General features: G+C 42.1%; 2 protein-coding genes across 2 annotated transcripts; both read left to right on the top strand.

Annotated features, from left to right (window-relative positions):
• Positions 1-158: 158 nt before the first annotated feature.
• LOC137870705 (phosphatidylinositol 3,4,5-trisphosphate 5-phosphatase 2B-like) lies at positions 159-6,088 on the top strand (the record flags this gene model as incomplete). Its single annotated transcript, XM_068708126.1, has 11 exons — positions 159-247; positions 1,137-1,218; positions 1,737-1,826; positions 1,914-2,027; positions 2,114-2,202; positions 2,300-2,387; positions 2,819-2,971; positions 3,393-3,474; positions 3,919-4,714; positions 4,809-4,924; positions 5,269-6,088. Coding segments are annotated over 11 exons (1,793 nt in total), but the record flags the coding sequence as incomplete, so codon positions are not given.
• Positions 6,089-9,688: 3,600 nt separating this feature from the next.
• On the top strand, positions 9,689-12,800 carry LOC137870703 (P2Y purinoceptor 4-like). The gene is made up of 2 exons (XM_068708125.1): positions 9,689-9,933; positions 10,686-12,800. The coding sequence occupies exon 2, from the start codon at positions 10,721-10,723 to the stop codon at positions 11,789-11,791; it is 1,071 nt and encodes a 356-aa protein (XP_068564226.1). The 5' UTR covers positions 9,689-9,933; positions 10,686-10,720; the 3' UTR covers positions 11,792-12,800.
• The last annotated feature ends 430 nt before the right edge of the window (positions 12,801-13,230 follow it).

A 13,230-nucleotide genomic window follows, 5' to 3' on the forward strand; every position in this document is an offset into this window, starting at 1 on the left:
ATTGGTAGCTGTAATATCAGACAGATATTGTACAAGCACTTTATTGCGATTTTACAATAACAAGATAAATGGTGAATATATAGATATCATTTCATTTTTATTCGGCTCTGCCTTTGCTTACTTCACTCTGTATTCTCTCTCTGTTTATCGTGGTTAAGCGGAAGAGAAGATTGCATTTCCACCCACCTATCGGTATGAACGGGGCTCCAGAGACTGCTACCTGTGGCAGAAGTACAAGACTTCGGGAGTGAGTCACTTCTTGTTACACAAAAGCAGCTCAGAAAAACAGGATGATGTACAAACAGTCCCTTAAAACTTTGGAGATCTAATAAGTGCAGCCCCACAGAGCCCCGAGCATGGCTTTGATCAATAGTTTTTATATTATTACTTTTAAAATGACAGAGGCAACATACGCAATGTGGACACCAAAGTGATAAAAACAAACAATACATTAACAGTACTAGAAAACAACCCCCTTAAAAGGATAATGTATCAAATAATAAAGACTTATAAAGGAGATATTTTGCAGCACAAATAAAACTTTAATAGTTACAATGCTACACAACGAGATGGAGGACAAGCGAGTGTGTCAGACTTCCATCAGGGCCCTTAGTGTGGGTGTCCACATGTGTCAATTATTCCACCTCAACTTTATTGATGAGTCTGAACGACAGCTTTTCCATGTCTGTAGTCTCTTAGTCTTGTTCATGTTAAGTTCCAGATGCAGATAAATTGATCCAAACATTTCTGTGTTAATGTCCTTTACATAAATGTGTCTCTTTGTTGTATCTTTAACCCTTTTTTCAGAAAAACATTGTTGTCATACTTTATGTATTTTAGACTCTATATATTGAACCAGCAAAGCACGACTACAAAGAGCTTAGAAGCACTCTAAATATACAGTTGACTCACTTCTTAAGATATTTTTATCAGCACTTAAATCCTATTTAAGGAGTCTCTATAGGGTGACTGACGGCAGCTGCCATGTCAGATAAAAATAGGAGTTAACACACAGGCTGAAAAGGAATGTCTGGCATAACGGGAATGAAGGAATCCTTCACTGCATACAGTTTGTTTATGTGGTTATTTGATTTGTTGTACAATATGTTGATTTATACCTGAATCTCTTTTTGTAGGTGCGAGTTAATGTTCCATCATGGTGTGATAGGATTCTATGGAAGTCCTACCCAGAGACACACATCATCTGCACTGCATATGGTAGGATCTGGAGATGAAAAGAAACACCTAAAAAAAAGCTTTAAGTAGGAAAGTAAACAGTTCAAAAATAAACTAAATGTATAAGAGCAGCACAGAGAGGCCAGTGCTTAAGCTGCGACGTCGTTAAAGGTTTTGATGCAGCGTTCTCAAATTAGATATCCATGCTTTTTTTCTTTTTACCACTCCAAAATGAGAGCAGACTTCAAAACGGATCAGGTCAACCTACATCGTAGTCTGTGGTCCAGAAAGAAAAAGAGTCATTTCCTCTCTTTCTGACCAAGCTTTTGTCTCTGACTAACCTCTGCAAACTATCTAAACATAACAAATACCAGATAGAAGCACAACTGATTTTTGTCTCCTAAATCACTTTTTTTTTTTTTTTTCACATATTGTGAAATATCGCTGAGAGCCCATTAAGCCTTACAGTGCTGCACGATGACTTTAGCTACCGCAGACATTTAGTTGTTGTTATTGCAATCCTAATAGGAAAGTAATATGGTGGATTTGTCTCTCACCAGGTTGCACAGATGACATCTTCACAAGCGATCACTCGCCTGTTTTTGCCACGTTCCAAGTGGGAGTGACATCACAGTTCAACTGCAAAACAGGTGCCGTCATTGTGGACACAAACAGATGGAATGTGACTGCATCCCTTCATTAAGTGAACAGCATTGTTATGCGTTTGTCTCGCACAGATACACATTCAAGCATGGAGAAGGCCTGGATAGAGCTTGAAGGCATCGAGGCCATTGTGAAGACGGCGAGCAAGGCAAAGTTCTTTATTGAATTTCATTCGTCTTGCCTTGAAGGTATGGTACCACACAAAAAAAGACATTTCACATAAAGCCATTATGCAGCAAAAATGACAAAGATTCATTCACGTCTTTCTTTGCAGAGACACGACGCTCGAGTGAGAATGACTCACAGAGCTGTGATGTTCCCGGATTTCTCAAACTGGGCTGGTCCTTCAAACAACTGCCGAAGGTTAAAGAGGCTCATTTTGGAAATGGTTGAACTTATTGTTAGTTTTTAAAGTCAAATTCTAAAATAAGTTTTTGGGATTTGCTTATGTCTGTCATAGCTTCTTCCAATCATGTCCGACATGGAGTATCTTCAGGATCAGCACCTGCTGCTGTCTGTCAAGTCATGTGACGGGTTTGAGTCCTACGGTTGGTCACATTAACTACTCCATTCATAACGTCCCTTTGGGTTGGCCGATGAGTGTCCTTAAAGTGAAATCCAAAAATATTAAGTGATTTCTATTATTCTTTTCTGTGCAATCTGCTTATCTTGGTAGTTTAATTATGTTTTAATACGGTTTGCAGCTTTTTCTTTGGATTAAAAATGTCTCTGACACATCTGTAAGCACATCTCTATGCAAAAAGAAAGAAAATGTTCACAATAAAGTGGATGTTTTACTGTATTTTAAGGCACCGAAATTCGTGTTATAAATATACATTTTCTAAAATCAAATGCAGTTGATCTTCAATGTAGTCGAACTAGTCTGTGTCTAGTTCTATGGAAGCCGTGCTGAAACTATCTGGATGGACACTTTTGTTCAGCTTGTCTTATTGATCTAGTGAATCATCTCTTTGTATAGGTGAATGCTGTGTGGCTCTGCGCTCACTCACCGGTGCATCGGAGCAGTTTGAGACATTTTTGAGTCACAGAGGCGAGGAGATGGGCTCCATAAGAGGACGGGTCAGGGTCCATGTGCCCAAGGACAGACGAGGAACTCGAGAGAAGACCTATGGTGGGTCAGCCGGAACTGCTCCTCTCTTGCCCTTGGCCTTGCTTGCACTATCACTTCCCACTAAACTTCCATCTCCACTGTCACTGCATTCTTTGACTCTCCCATGTGTCTCACATTGCTTCCTCTATTTGGTTCCTCAATGATCTCTGACTTGGCTTTACACTTGCTAGTATCTATCGACCGCTTCCTCTTTTGGCTCCTGATTGACTGACCCTGACCAGATGCATCCTGTGACACTGAAACAGGACAGATGAGTGTTATGTCACCAGGTCAGGCACTACAGCAACACACACAAACACCACTGTGCTGTTTGATTGCAAACTGGCATGGCCTTTGGTCTACACGCACCACACAGACTTTGAGGAAGTCTTGTTCATTATGAAACCTGTTGATTTTCTGTAATTTCACTTTCTTTTTTCAGAGTGGTTCTATTTTGAGAAAGATGATAAAGGTCCCGGGAGGGGACACGCGTCTCCTGCATCAACACGGGTCCCAATAAACAGGTGACGACCTCCTAATTTTCTTTTTAAAAACTTCCCCAATCCTCAGCAATGTCACTGACGAGCCACGTACCCTCTTTTACAGGAGCAGTATTTTGTTTTGGTGTTTTACAAATCCTCTGCATACTGTTATTTTGGAAAAAACATCCTCAAAAATTAAAACTATTAGTGCTTTTTAATGCTATTATTTGTTTGTTTTCAATGCTTCTGTGTATTTCTCAAACTGGACTCCTTAGATTGTATTTCATCTTCTCACCGGTAACTGAAGCCACATGCCTAAATCAATGCAGGCCGTGTGTGTTTTTAGCACAGTGCCGCTATTGGTCTGAACACTTGCAATGTTAACAGTGAATGCTATTGAACACATTACGAAATCTTGCACAGAAAGTGAGTGAGAATTGAGGACACATTTAGTTTGCAAATTCAAAACACGTTTGTTCATTTCAGGTCCTTGGCAGCTCCTCCCAAACTAACTCCGAGCAGCTACACCAATCCAGCCTACTTCATCTTCGAAGGAGTGTCAGTGGCACGCAGGGTGGAGGAGGCTCTCCCTCAGCGCCGGGACCCTCCAGTGATCTGGTCTGGGAATGAGGCCTTGCAGCTCCCGAAAATCTCAGGACGTCAGGGCTTTGACAGAAGACCCTGTCGCAGATCAGACTTTACAGAGATTGAAATTCCCGCCGTCCTGCCCCAGTACACTCCAACCAATGACCTTCATTCAACACACACCAACTCCTCCTATCAGCTTTTTCCGGCCAAAACCCCATCTCCCATACCTCCACCCTCAAGTACCGCCATGTCACAGTACCAGGAACAGACTTCACAACCCAGAGACAAATACCAAGGCAAAAAAATAGTTCACGACTCCATACTGCCCGAGAAGAACTTGAGGAACTTGTATATGAATCACTCGGCAATCATCAGGGAAAAAGCCAGAAGGGATCAACATCAACTTCCCCCAGAAAGGACCAAACATGTCTGGGCAGCCAAGGTTCCATCAGCTTTCCCCTACACCCCCACTCACTTAGCACGTTCTCAGGCCTCTGTTCCCTGGGTAGTGGATCAGCAGCCCCCTGGACCTACAGGAGACAACTCCCTCACTGCTTTGCAAATGGCCAAGTCCCTCAGTGAAGTTGACTTCTTCCCGACAGTGCAGAGAGGCCCATCCATACCCAACCATAGGCCAAGTTATAGAAACGGCCCCTCCATGCATGGAGATAGAGGCTACAACTGGGAGAAAGAGGTAGGACGCTGCTCTCATGGACAGTTTTTAAAAAAAAGCTCAACTCCTGGTGCTCTGTTAAAAACAAAAATCTGTCTGCTTTATCTCAACGCAGGTGTCTGTACTTCAAGGTGCACCAGAGACTGTGCGGGAGCTTCTCAGTACTCTGGGGCTTCAGAAATACACCCTGGGACTCAGCCTCAATGGCTGGGATGATCTGGATTACTTCAGGTAAAATCATTTTGAATAACACGTTCCACAAGCTGCACTTAACAAGCCTCTAGTTACTGCATTTCATAGACCGACACAAATAACGGGGCTACTGTTACTACACAGACACAGAGCAAGATATATTTGTCTGGTGAGATTACCTCAGCGTTCATAAGACGGTTGCAATAACATTACCAGCATGCATGTGACTGTCATGTTCATCTGAGAGAGAGGACTGAACATGATGCCAGGTTTAGATAAATCCAGTCACGGTACAGACTGTGTATGATGTTATACATTTTATAAACTACGTAATAATCACTATACCACTCAGGTTTGATTCGGTGTCAATTTCCCCTCTACAGTGGCATCACTGAGGAGGATCTACGCGCCGCAGGAGTGACGAACCCTTCGCACCGACGCAGGATCCTCGAGAACCTGCCGAGGAACTGGAACTGACGCACAGAGATAATAAAACGTTGCTGGTACGAAGCCTCGTAGTCCGCTCAGTTAGAACTGGAAGAACTGTTCAAACCGAGTACCTGAAAGGTGGACAGACTGATTGGACATCAATCACATCAGCTGGACTTTACCACAGCCCTGCCGTCTCTTCATTTACTCGATCAATACTGTAACAATAGTTTGTCTGTGTCAACACAGCAAAGGAAACACAGCGCAGGAAGTACTTGTAGCACAGTCTGCTTCATTCAGCTATCCATCTTGACAGATAATGAAACCGGTGGGTGATATGAATGGAAAACCTTGATGTGTATCTGCAGTTACTGACACGTATACAAATATTAATTATGGTATCAAGGTCTCATTGATTTAGTTTTAATGAATTTGAAATGACTATAAAAATATAGTCCTTCAATTTCCAGTGTTCACCCAAGGTTGGTGTTTAACGTTCACCTTCATCCCTTCTACTGTGTGCTTTCCATTACTCTGCTATTATTGAGCCTGGATCTGAGCTTGTAAAAGCCCTCTATTAAACCTATGGAGCATAAAATCCATAGCTGTACATATCTACTGGAACAGCATCTGTAAAGTTGGTATAGAAGGACCTGCCATATCTCATTTTGTTTACTGTCTCATAATGTCACTTAATCAGTACCAATGTCCACTGTGCATGTTTTATGCAACCTTTTTGTAAAGTAAAGTGCATAAAGCAAGTCTTGACTGTCACCAAGCAATCGGTGTTATTTCTGTCGAGCAGCTGGAAACGGAGAAATCACTTCATCGAGTCAGTTCTGTTTCGCTGCTCAAATCGCATTATCCTACCATGCTGCTTGTATGTTGATTATTGTCACCTAGAACTGAGGTGTAGCCTACTTAATGGTCTAATCCTGCAGTGCATATGGGTGGCGAGAGGAGAGAGTTTGTAAAACCAGAGAAGCAACAATATTTTACAAAATAATATGTAATTCATGGGGCATACTTTGCACATCCATAGCTAAAAGATGACTCTTCTCTTTAAGCGGCATTCATGTAAGTATCAACACACTTTGTGTTACTAGCTGGGTTTAGTAAAATCATTTTTTTATCAAGTTCCAGCAAGCGCACTTCTTTTTCAGTTTCTTCTTGATGGATGAATGACTAAGAATCAATGCTTTTCCAGTGGTAAACAACTTAAATAAATATGATTACATTACTTGTATTTGTACATACATGGTGACTGACACGATGGCCAAGTCCATGAACAAACATGTGAGCGCTGTGTCAGCTTAGTTAAATAACAGACCACAGCAGAAAGAGATGAGGCAACTGAGACCCAGATCCTAAAATAACTATATATTCCTCTCAGTGCGGAAGTGTCTGTGCTGTTGCTTGTAGCATTTAGTTGAGGTAGTTACTCATTAAGGCATGACTAAACACATCCCTATGTCCTCTGACAGCAGGTATTACTGACTGTAGTGATGTCATCACCCGTCGGGCTGCTGGGAATTTTTGGCAAAAGTATTGATTTTTCTTTTTCTCTTAAAACTCTGTTTAATGAAACAGGAGTTTTGGTTTTCTCAGCAGCAAGTTTTAGTAAATGATTATTGAATTATGTTGACATAGTAAAGTCTAAATAGTCGTCTTTATATAATAATTACAACAAAAATTTAAATAACCTTGTCAAAGTTCTTAAAATTACACATCCTCCTCCCTCATTGAATCTAGAATCTATGAAATTGTATCTGGCTTTTCAAGAGTTTAATTTAAATGGCTCTGACTTCACTGAAGAATCAATTCTTCACAGCACCCTTTTCAAAGACATAATGAACCGAGTAACCTGGTGGAGACATCGCATTATAATGCACATGAAAGTACCGTCTCCTCATGTAAACCTCTGCACATGTATCATTCTGCACCGTGAAGGTCAAACATCCAAGTGAAGAAATAATAATTAAAACACATTTTAGAATCGAGGGTGAATTGATTAAAAAGTTCCTCAGTTCATAATCTGATTTAAAGTGGCAATCTGGAAGATTTTCATTTAAATAGATGAAGGAGGTAACACAATGGTGACCTGGCCCACTGATGAAAGTATTGCAATTTTGATATACTTTAAAACTGGGTGTCTGTGATGACGAAAAAAGTGCTGTATTACAGATTTTGTCCATTGTATACATATAAAAAATGGAAATATGCACATCATTCTGAAAAATAGCATGTTAGTATGGCATTTCAGACACAAACCAAGACACCAGACTGCTAAACTCTGAAGACAACTCCTTTGTTTTTACTGTAAAACAAACCGACACTGTGCTTTGAATGGGTTTCCAAAGAAGAACATGCTTTGTCAGTGGCCCACTCACATTCCAGACATCCATTACCACAGAAACCCAAACAGTACACGGACACAGAAACTCGCACTGCTACCACCAAGCTGACCAATTCACACACACAAACAAACACGTCCTTACTGCAATTACCATATCAGGATTTAAAGTACTCTAGATACGTTACTTACGCCCTTAAAATATATCTTAACTTAACTTCCAAATGCTGCAAGGATTTATCTGGCGTTGAGCTTTTGAAATTTACAAGAAGTCAGTCTATCTCAATGTAGATCATAAAAAGGTAATTCCAACCAAATGTGTTTATAGTCTTTGGGCTATTGGAGTGGATACAATCTTGTTTGCGGCCGTGGGTCAATCAAACTACTATAGCTTTTAGTAACTTATTAAGAGACCGCCTCATCTCACCTCAGTTTATCATCTGACCCACACACAACATTGCTCATCCTGCCCTCTTTTAATTTGTTTATGATCAGACTTTATAATTCCACACCTTATGTGAATCTTACAGGAAAGCCTGAGATGACAAAGATTACTGAAGAGGCGGACCTGTGGATCCCTCACAGCTCCAGGGAGCAAACGTTGCCTTTTATAACAGCTGTACTGTACAGCTGTGCAAATATTAACTTCTATAACATTTCAGCATTGAGTGTCATTAAGTGTTGTCATGGGGATCAGTCTCACTCACTCATCCCCATAGGGCAGCAACAAAGTCCGTCCAATTCCTTCTGCCTTTGGTCCAGTTCTCTATGATCTTACAGCCCTGTTGGTGGAGTTGGAGTTCCTCATCTGTCGCCCTGCGTCATGTTATTCGGGGCTTCCTTTTGCCTTGTGTGGTCCACCTGTGTCTCTTTAGTATGGAGTGTTTGTCATCAAGGGGTGGCTTTGACTTAGGGATAGAGCGGCCTTTCACTAACCAGAAGGCCGTTGGTTTGAACCCTGGCCCCTGCAGTCTACATGTCGAAGTGCCCTTGGGCAAGATACTGAAACCAAAATATGTGCGTGTGAATGTTTAACAGGTGAAAACTTGTCTGGTAGCTTCTGCCACCGGTCTATGAATGTGTGTGGGTGTAAATAGGTGATTGCTGGCTTGTGTGGTAAAGCACACTTTTGGTGTCTTACCGATCACACTGAGAGGTCGGTGAGATCAGAAAAGCGTTGTATAAATACAGTTAATTTATCATTCACCATATTTCACTGGGTGAGTTTTAGGAGGTTATTACAGTAGATGGGCTTTGGCCAGATCCTACTTATGCATAATGTTTGAAAGGTGGTTAGTTTGAGTGTCCTGTCCTGTTTTTTTTTTCCAGCATTCTGCTGTTGGTGCACTGATGGGCATGACTCTGGTTTTACTGTCCTTAATCACCTGTCCTTTTTTTTTTTTCTTTTCTTGCAAATGCGTGTACATATATGTGAGAGGAGATCAAGGTCTTCAGTGGTCCAACAGAGGGTCCATCAAATCTTCTTGCCTTGGCCAGTCTAGCTTGAACAATAGTGCTGACACCGCACATCCTTTGGCAGACTCCAGATTATACAACAAAGCTGGTGTTTCTTTCTCCCACGGTGCAGAAAAAAAGCCATTGAACTATTGGACCATGTTCACTTAAAGGGAGAGGATGCCGTAAGCTTCTTATGATCTTCCAGAAGCTGTCGAGGTTGTCAGATTCAATGAGACACATAATACCAATGGTGGAACACATACTCACATATATTACTTAATATAAATATATAACCATATATAATAAAAATGGATACATATATCAGTATTCCCCTCATAGTTAGTCAGTGTTAGAGAGCTGGTTCTTCATTGTATCAAGTATTATGTGTTGTATGACTTATTCCATAGTATTGCATTATTGTAATGAGCACATCTCTGTGCTCGGTGTTAATGAGCTCTGGTAGCAGTTTCACGTGGTTCACCAAAGTGACTTACACTCTGAGGATTGTTTTATGGGGCGGCAGTTTTGTCCACTCAGCAGTGAGACTTCCCATTTCAGTCCTCCGGTGTAGGAAGCTCTCCGTGTTCTCCTGCGCTCAGTGCTGACTGTCTCTGCCGCGCGCTGCCATGGACTCCAACCACTCGACGCTCACTGCAAAATAACTTTGTTGTGCGTATCTAATGTGCGCCGGCTGGAGTGAGCGGAGCAGCAACCGGATCTCGGCTGCAAAAAGTTAAGACGACTTTCTCGGTGACGACGGGGATCAAGAGCCGCTCATCAACGCTGTTTTTCGGATTCGGTTTTTCTGGTGAGTAGACGCAGTGTCCCGATAACTCTGCTTTTATGTTCGTGTGAGCGACGACAACGATGTTTAACATGTGTGGAAACCAACAGTGGTGCAAAGTGTTATTGCTTATTTCCACTTTATACCTCAACTCCTCCATACATCAGAGTGAAACAGTTTAGCCAACTTTCTACTGCACCACATTCCTTTTAAAGCTATGTAATGCATAGTTACTTAAATGAAGCATTATTACAACAGTTACTATTGCAGTTAAAATAGCTCCACCTTGAGCACCTACAGCTTACATGCATCTATAATAATAATAACCCAATAATATAGTGTATATAGTATTCATATAGCAGTCTGAAAGGGTTCTTTCTGCAGTGACTAGTTTTACTTTTTGATACTTTTAAGTATATATTTCTGATAGTAGTATAATACATTTTTACACTGTGGCACTACTTTTACTTCTCATTCCACCACTGTTAAACACAGACTACGAAAACAAAATGTGTGACTCTTAATGAAAAAGTGAAAAATGGCTTTCAACAGAGAGCCCATGGTGACATTATTAGTCGTCCAACCAGCAGTCCGAAACCCAAAGAGATTCAGTTTATAATCATATAAAACAGAGAGAAGCAGCAATTATATTTGTGTGTTATTGCAGATTCATTTCTGTCAATTGACTCATCAGTTAATCCACTAATATTTTTAGTTTTAGTAAATCTAAGTGTGTTAAAAGGGTTCATATCTCCGTGTTTGTTCCTCCTTCAAAGGTTCGGTCACCTGCTGGCTTGAAAGTTGCATCACTATGGAACCGGTCATCAGCAGCCCCGACGAGCACAACCAGTCGACGACGTACATCACCGTCTTCAACTCTAGCTGTCGCTTTGACGAGGAGTTCAAATACATCCTGCTACCCTTGTCGTACAGTCTGGTGTTTGTGGTCGGCCTGGTGCTCAACGCCACAGCTCTGTGGTTGTTCTTGAAGATGCGTCCGTGGAACCCCAGCACGGTCTTCATGTTCCACCTCGCCCTGTCCGACTTCCTGTACGTGCTCTCCCTGCCCACCCTCATCTACTACTACGCCAACCGCAGTCACTGGCCTTTTGGAGTGGCCGCCTGCAAAATAGTGCGTTTCCTCTTCTATGCCAACCTCTACTGCAGCATCCTCTTTCTCACCTGCATCAGTGTGCACCGCTATCTGGGCATCTGCCACCCGATCAAGGCGCTGACCAAGGTGAAGTCCCGCCATGCCCACCTGGTGTGCGGCATGGTGTGGGCCGTGGTGAGCGTGTGCCTGGTGCCCAACCTCATCTTCGTCACCACCTCCAGGAGGGACAATGACACCCTGTGCCACGACACAACCAGCCAGGAGGCCTTCAAGGAGTACGTGGACTACAGCTCTGTCGTCATGGTGCTCCTGTTTGGCATCCCGTTCCTGGTCATTGTGGCGTGCTACTGCTTGATGGCGCGGACCCTGTGCCGACCCAGACGGGGCTTATCTTCCAGCCAGCAGGGCGCCGCCTCGCGTCAGAAGTCCATCAAGCTCATCGTCGTGGTGTTGGTGGTGTTTGCGGTGAGCTTCGTCCCATTTCACGTCACTCGGACGCTCTACTACACCGCCCGTGTGTTACGCCTTAAATGTGAATTCCTCAACATTGTCAACTTTACTTACAAGATCACCAGGCCGCTGGCGAGCATCAACAGCTGTATTGACCCAATTCTGTATTTCCTGGCTGGGGATCACTACCGGTCCAAAATGATGTCTGCTCTGAAGGGAAACAGACAGACGACAAGCAGCCAACCACCTGAACAGGCGCAAACACAGCTGAGCAACAACCATGGCATCGCGCTGATCTATAAGAACCCAGCCCTTTAAGCCAATGAAGATTTTCAGAGACAGCAGGAAATATATTGCAGAATGCTACAGTAATGAAGATGTATTAAATATGTCAGCTCCAGGCTATCATTTCTAATAGCACATTCAGAAGCACCTGGTTTATTATATTTTTTTGCACTGACAGCAGGTTTGGCAGAGAATCAGTGTACTGTAGCATTCACTCACAGTAGATGCCTTCACTCCATCAAACTTCTGTAATGCATATAGATGTTTTCAATTCCCAATTACACCAAACTCAAGTCGAAAGAGAAACTTTAAGCTACTGTACTCTGTTCTTCTTTGCGATCAATGCAGAAGAATTGTTTGGCTTTCAAATTGTTGGAACAGAATCTGAGACACCTGGGTAAAAGAGTTTGACGCAAGGCGGTCGAAGGTGCATTGAAGTAATTCATAGAATATTTAGTCAGTGGATTGTTGTCATCGATCAGACACTCATTGATCCAAATATTCAAGTTCATATCCAATCAAAGATGACAAACTGCCTCGCTATTGTGTCAGAAATGAGGTAATTATGAGGCAATCCTTCCTGTTGTATCAACAATGTCCGCAGCTACAGCCAGTGCAGCTCCGGATCCCAGCTGTTTTTGTCCTTCAACTTTCACAGCTGTCGTTTGCTCAACCGTGGAGAGAAGCAAAGAGGCTGCTCTGGAAAAGAGGGATATTTTCAAACCACCCACGCCTCAGTAGTGGGATCGGGGATTTTTTCTTTTTACCCTTTTACCTTTGGGATTGATACTTGGAATTTAAAGCCCCTTTTTCTAACAGCAATTTAGGTTGAACTCCTTGATGTTTTTTCCAGGATGTGAAAGCAGTGTTGGAAAGTTTTACTAAATGCTACAGAGCACTTGTCCCTCCCCCCTCCAATGCTGGAGCAGATAAAGCTCTGTGGGTCATGTGGTTCTGGTGTTATTGAGTACGAGCGCTATCTTTGAAGATGTTTTTGTAAATACTGTTTGGTATGTGTCATAAAGTTTTACATCATGAGTAACTGGTGTTTACTGTCTGTTACGTATTATCAGCCGATTATGCAATGTGAAAAATCCAGCCACGATATCATTAAGCTCCAATTGCTTAGTCAACTCAGCCGCATGAAAAGAGCGATGTCAAGTAATGAAATTCTGTCATTTGTGTAAACTGCACAACACTTGTTCAGCCACACTGAAACTAGCTCCACTTGCTGTGATCTGAATAGATGGAGTGATTTGGATGTGAAAGCAGAGTGTGTGACTAACACATCAATAACAACAATATTTTTCAGTGGATGAAAGATAAAGAGATAAGATAAGATAAATAGCAGAGCCTCAAACACGATCATTTTCACTGAAGTCACTTTAAAATGAAAAAAAGCTTCAGTACTTCCACAATGTGTGACAAGATCTAATGTACAAGTGATATTAGCTCATTCCAGTGCTTCTTTG

Source organism: Cebidichthys violaceus, unplaced genomic scaffold (assembly GCF_023349555.1).
Source record: "Cebidichthys violaceus isolate CVI_PGR_0920_01 unplaced genomic scaffold, fCebVio1.0.p SCAF_134, whole genome shotgun sequence".
NCBI classification, from domain to species: domain Eukaryota; kingdom Metazoa; phylum Chordata; class Actinopteri; order Perciformes; family Stichaeidae; genus Cebidichthys; species Cebidichthys violaceus.

Excerpts from the sequence above, each read along its gene's own strand:
- LOC137870703 (XM_068708125.1), top strand. The coding sequence starts at position 10,721 with ATGGAACCGGTCATCAGCAGCCCCGACGAGCACAACCAGTCGACGACG.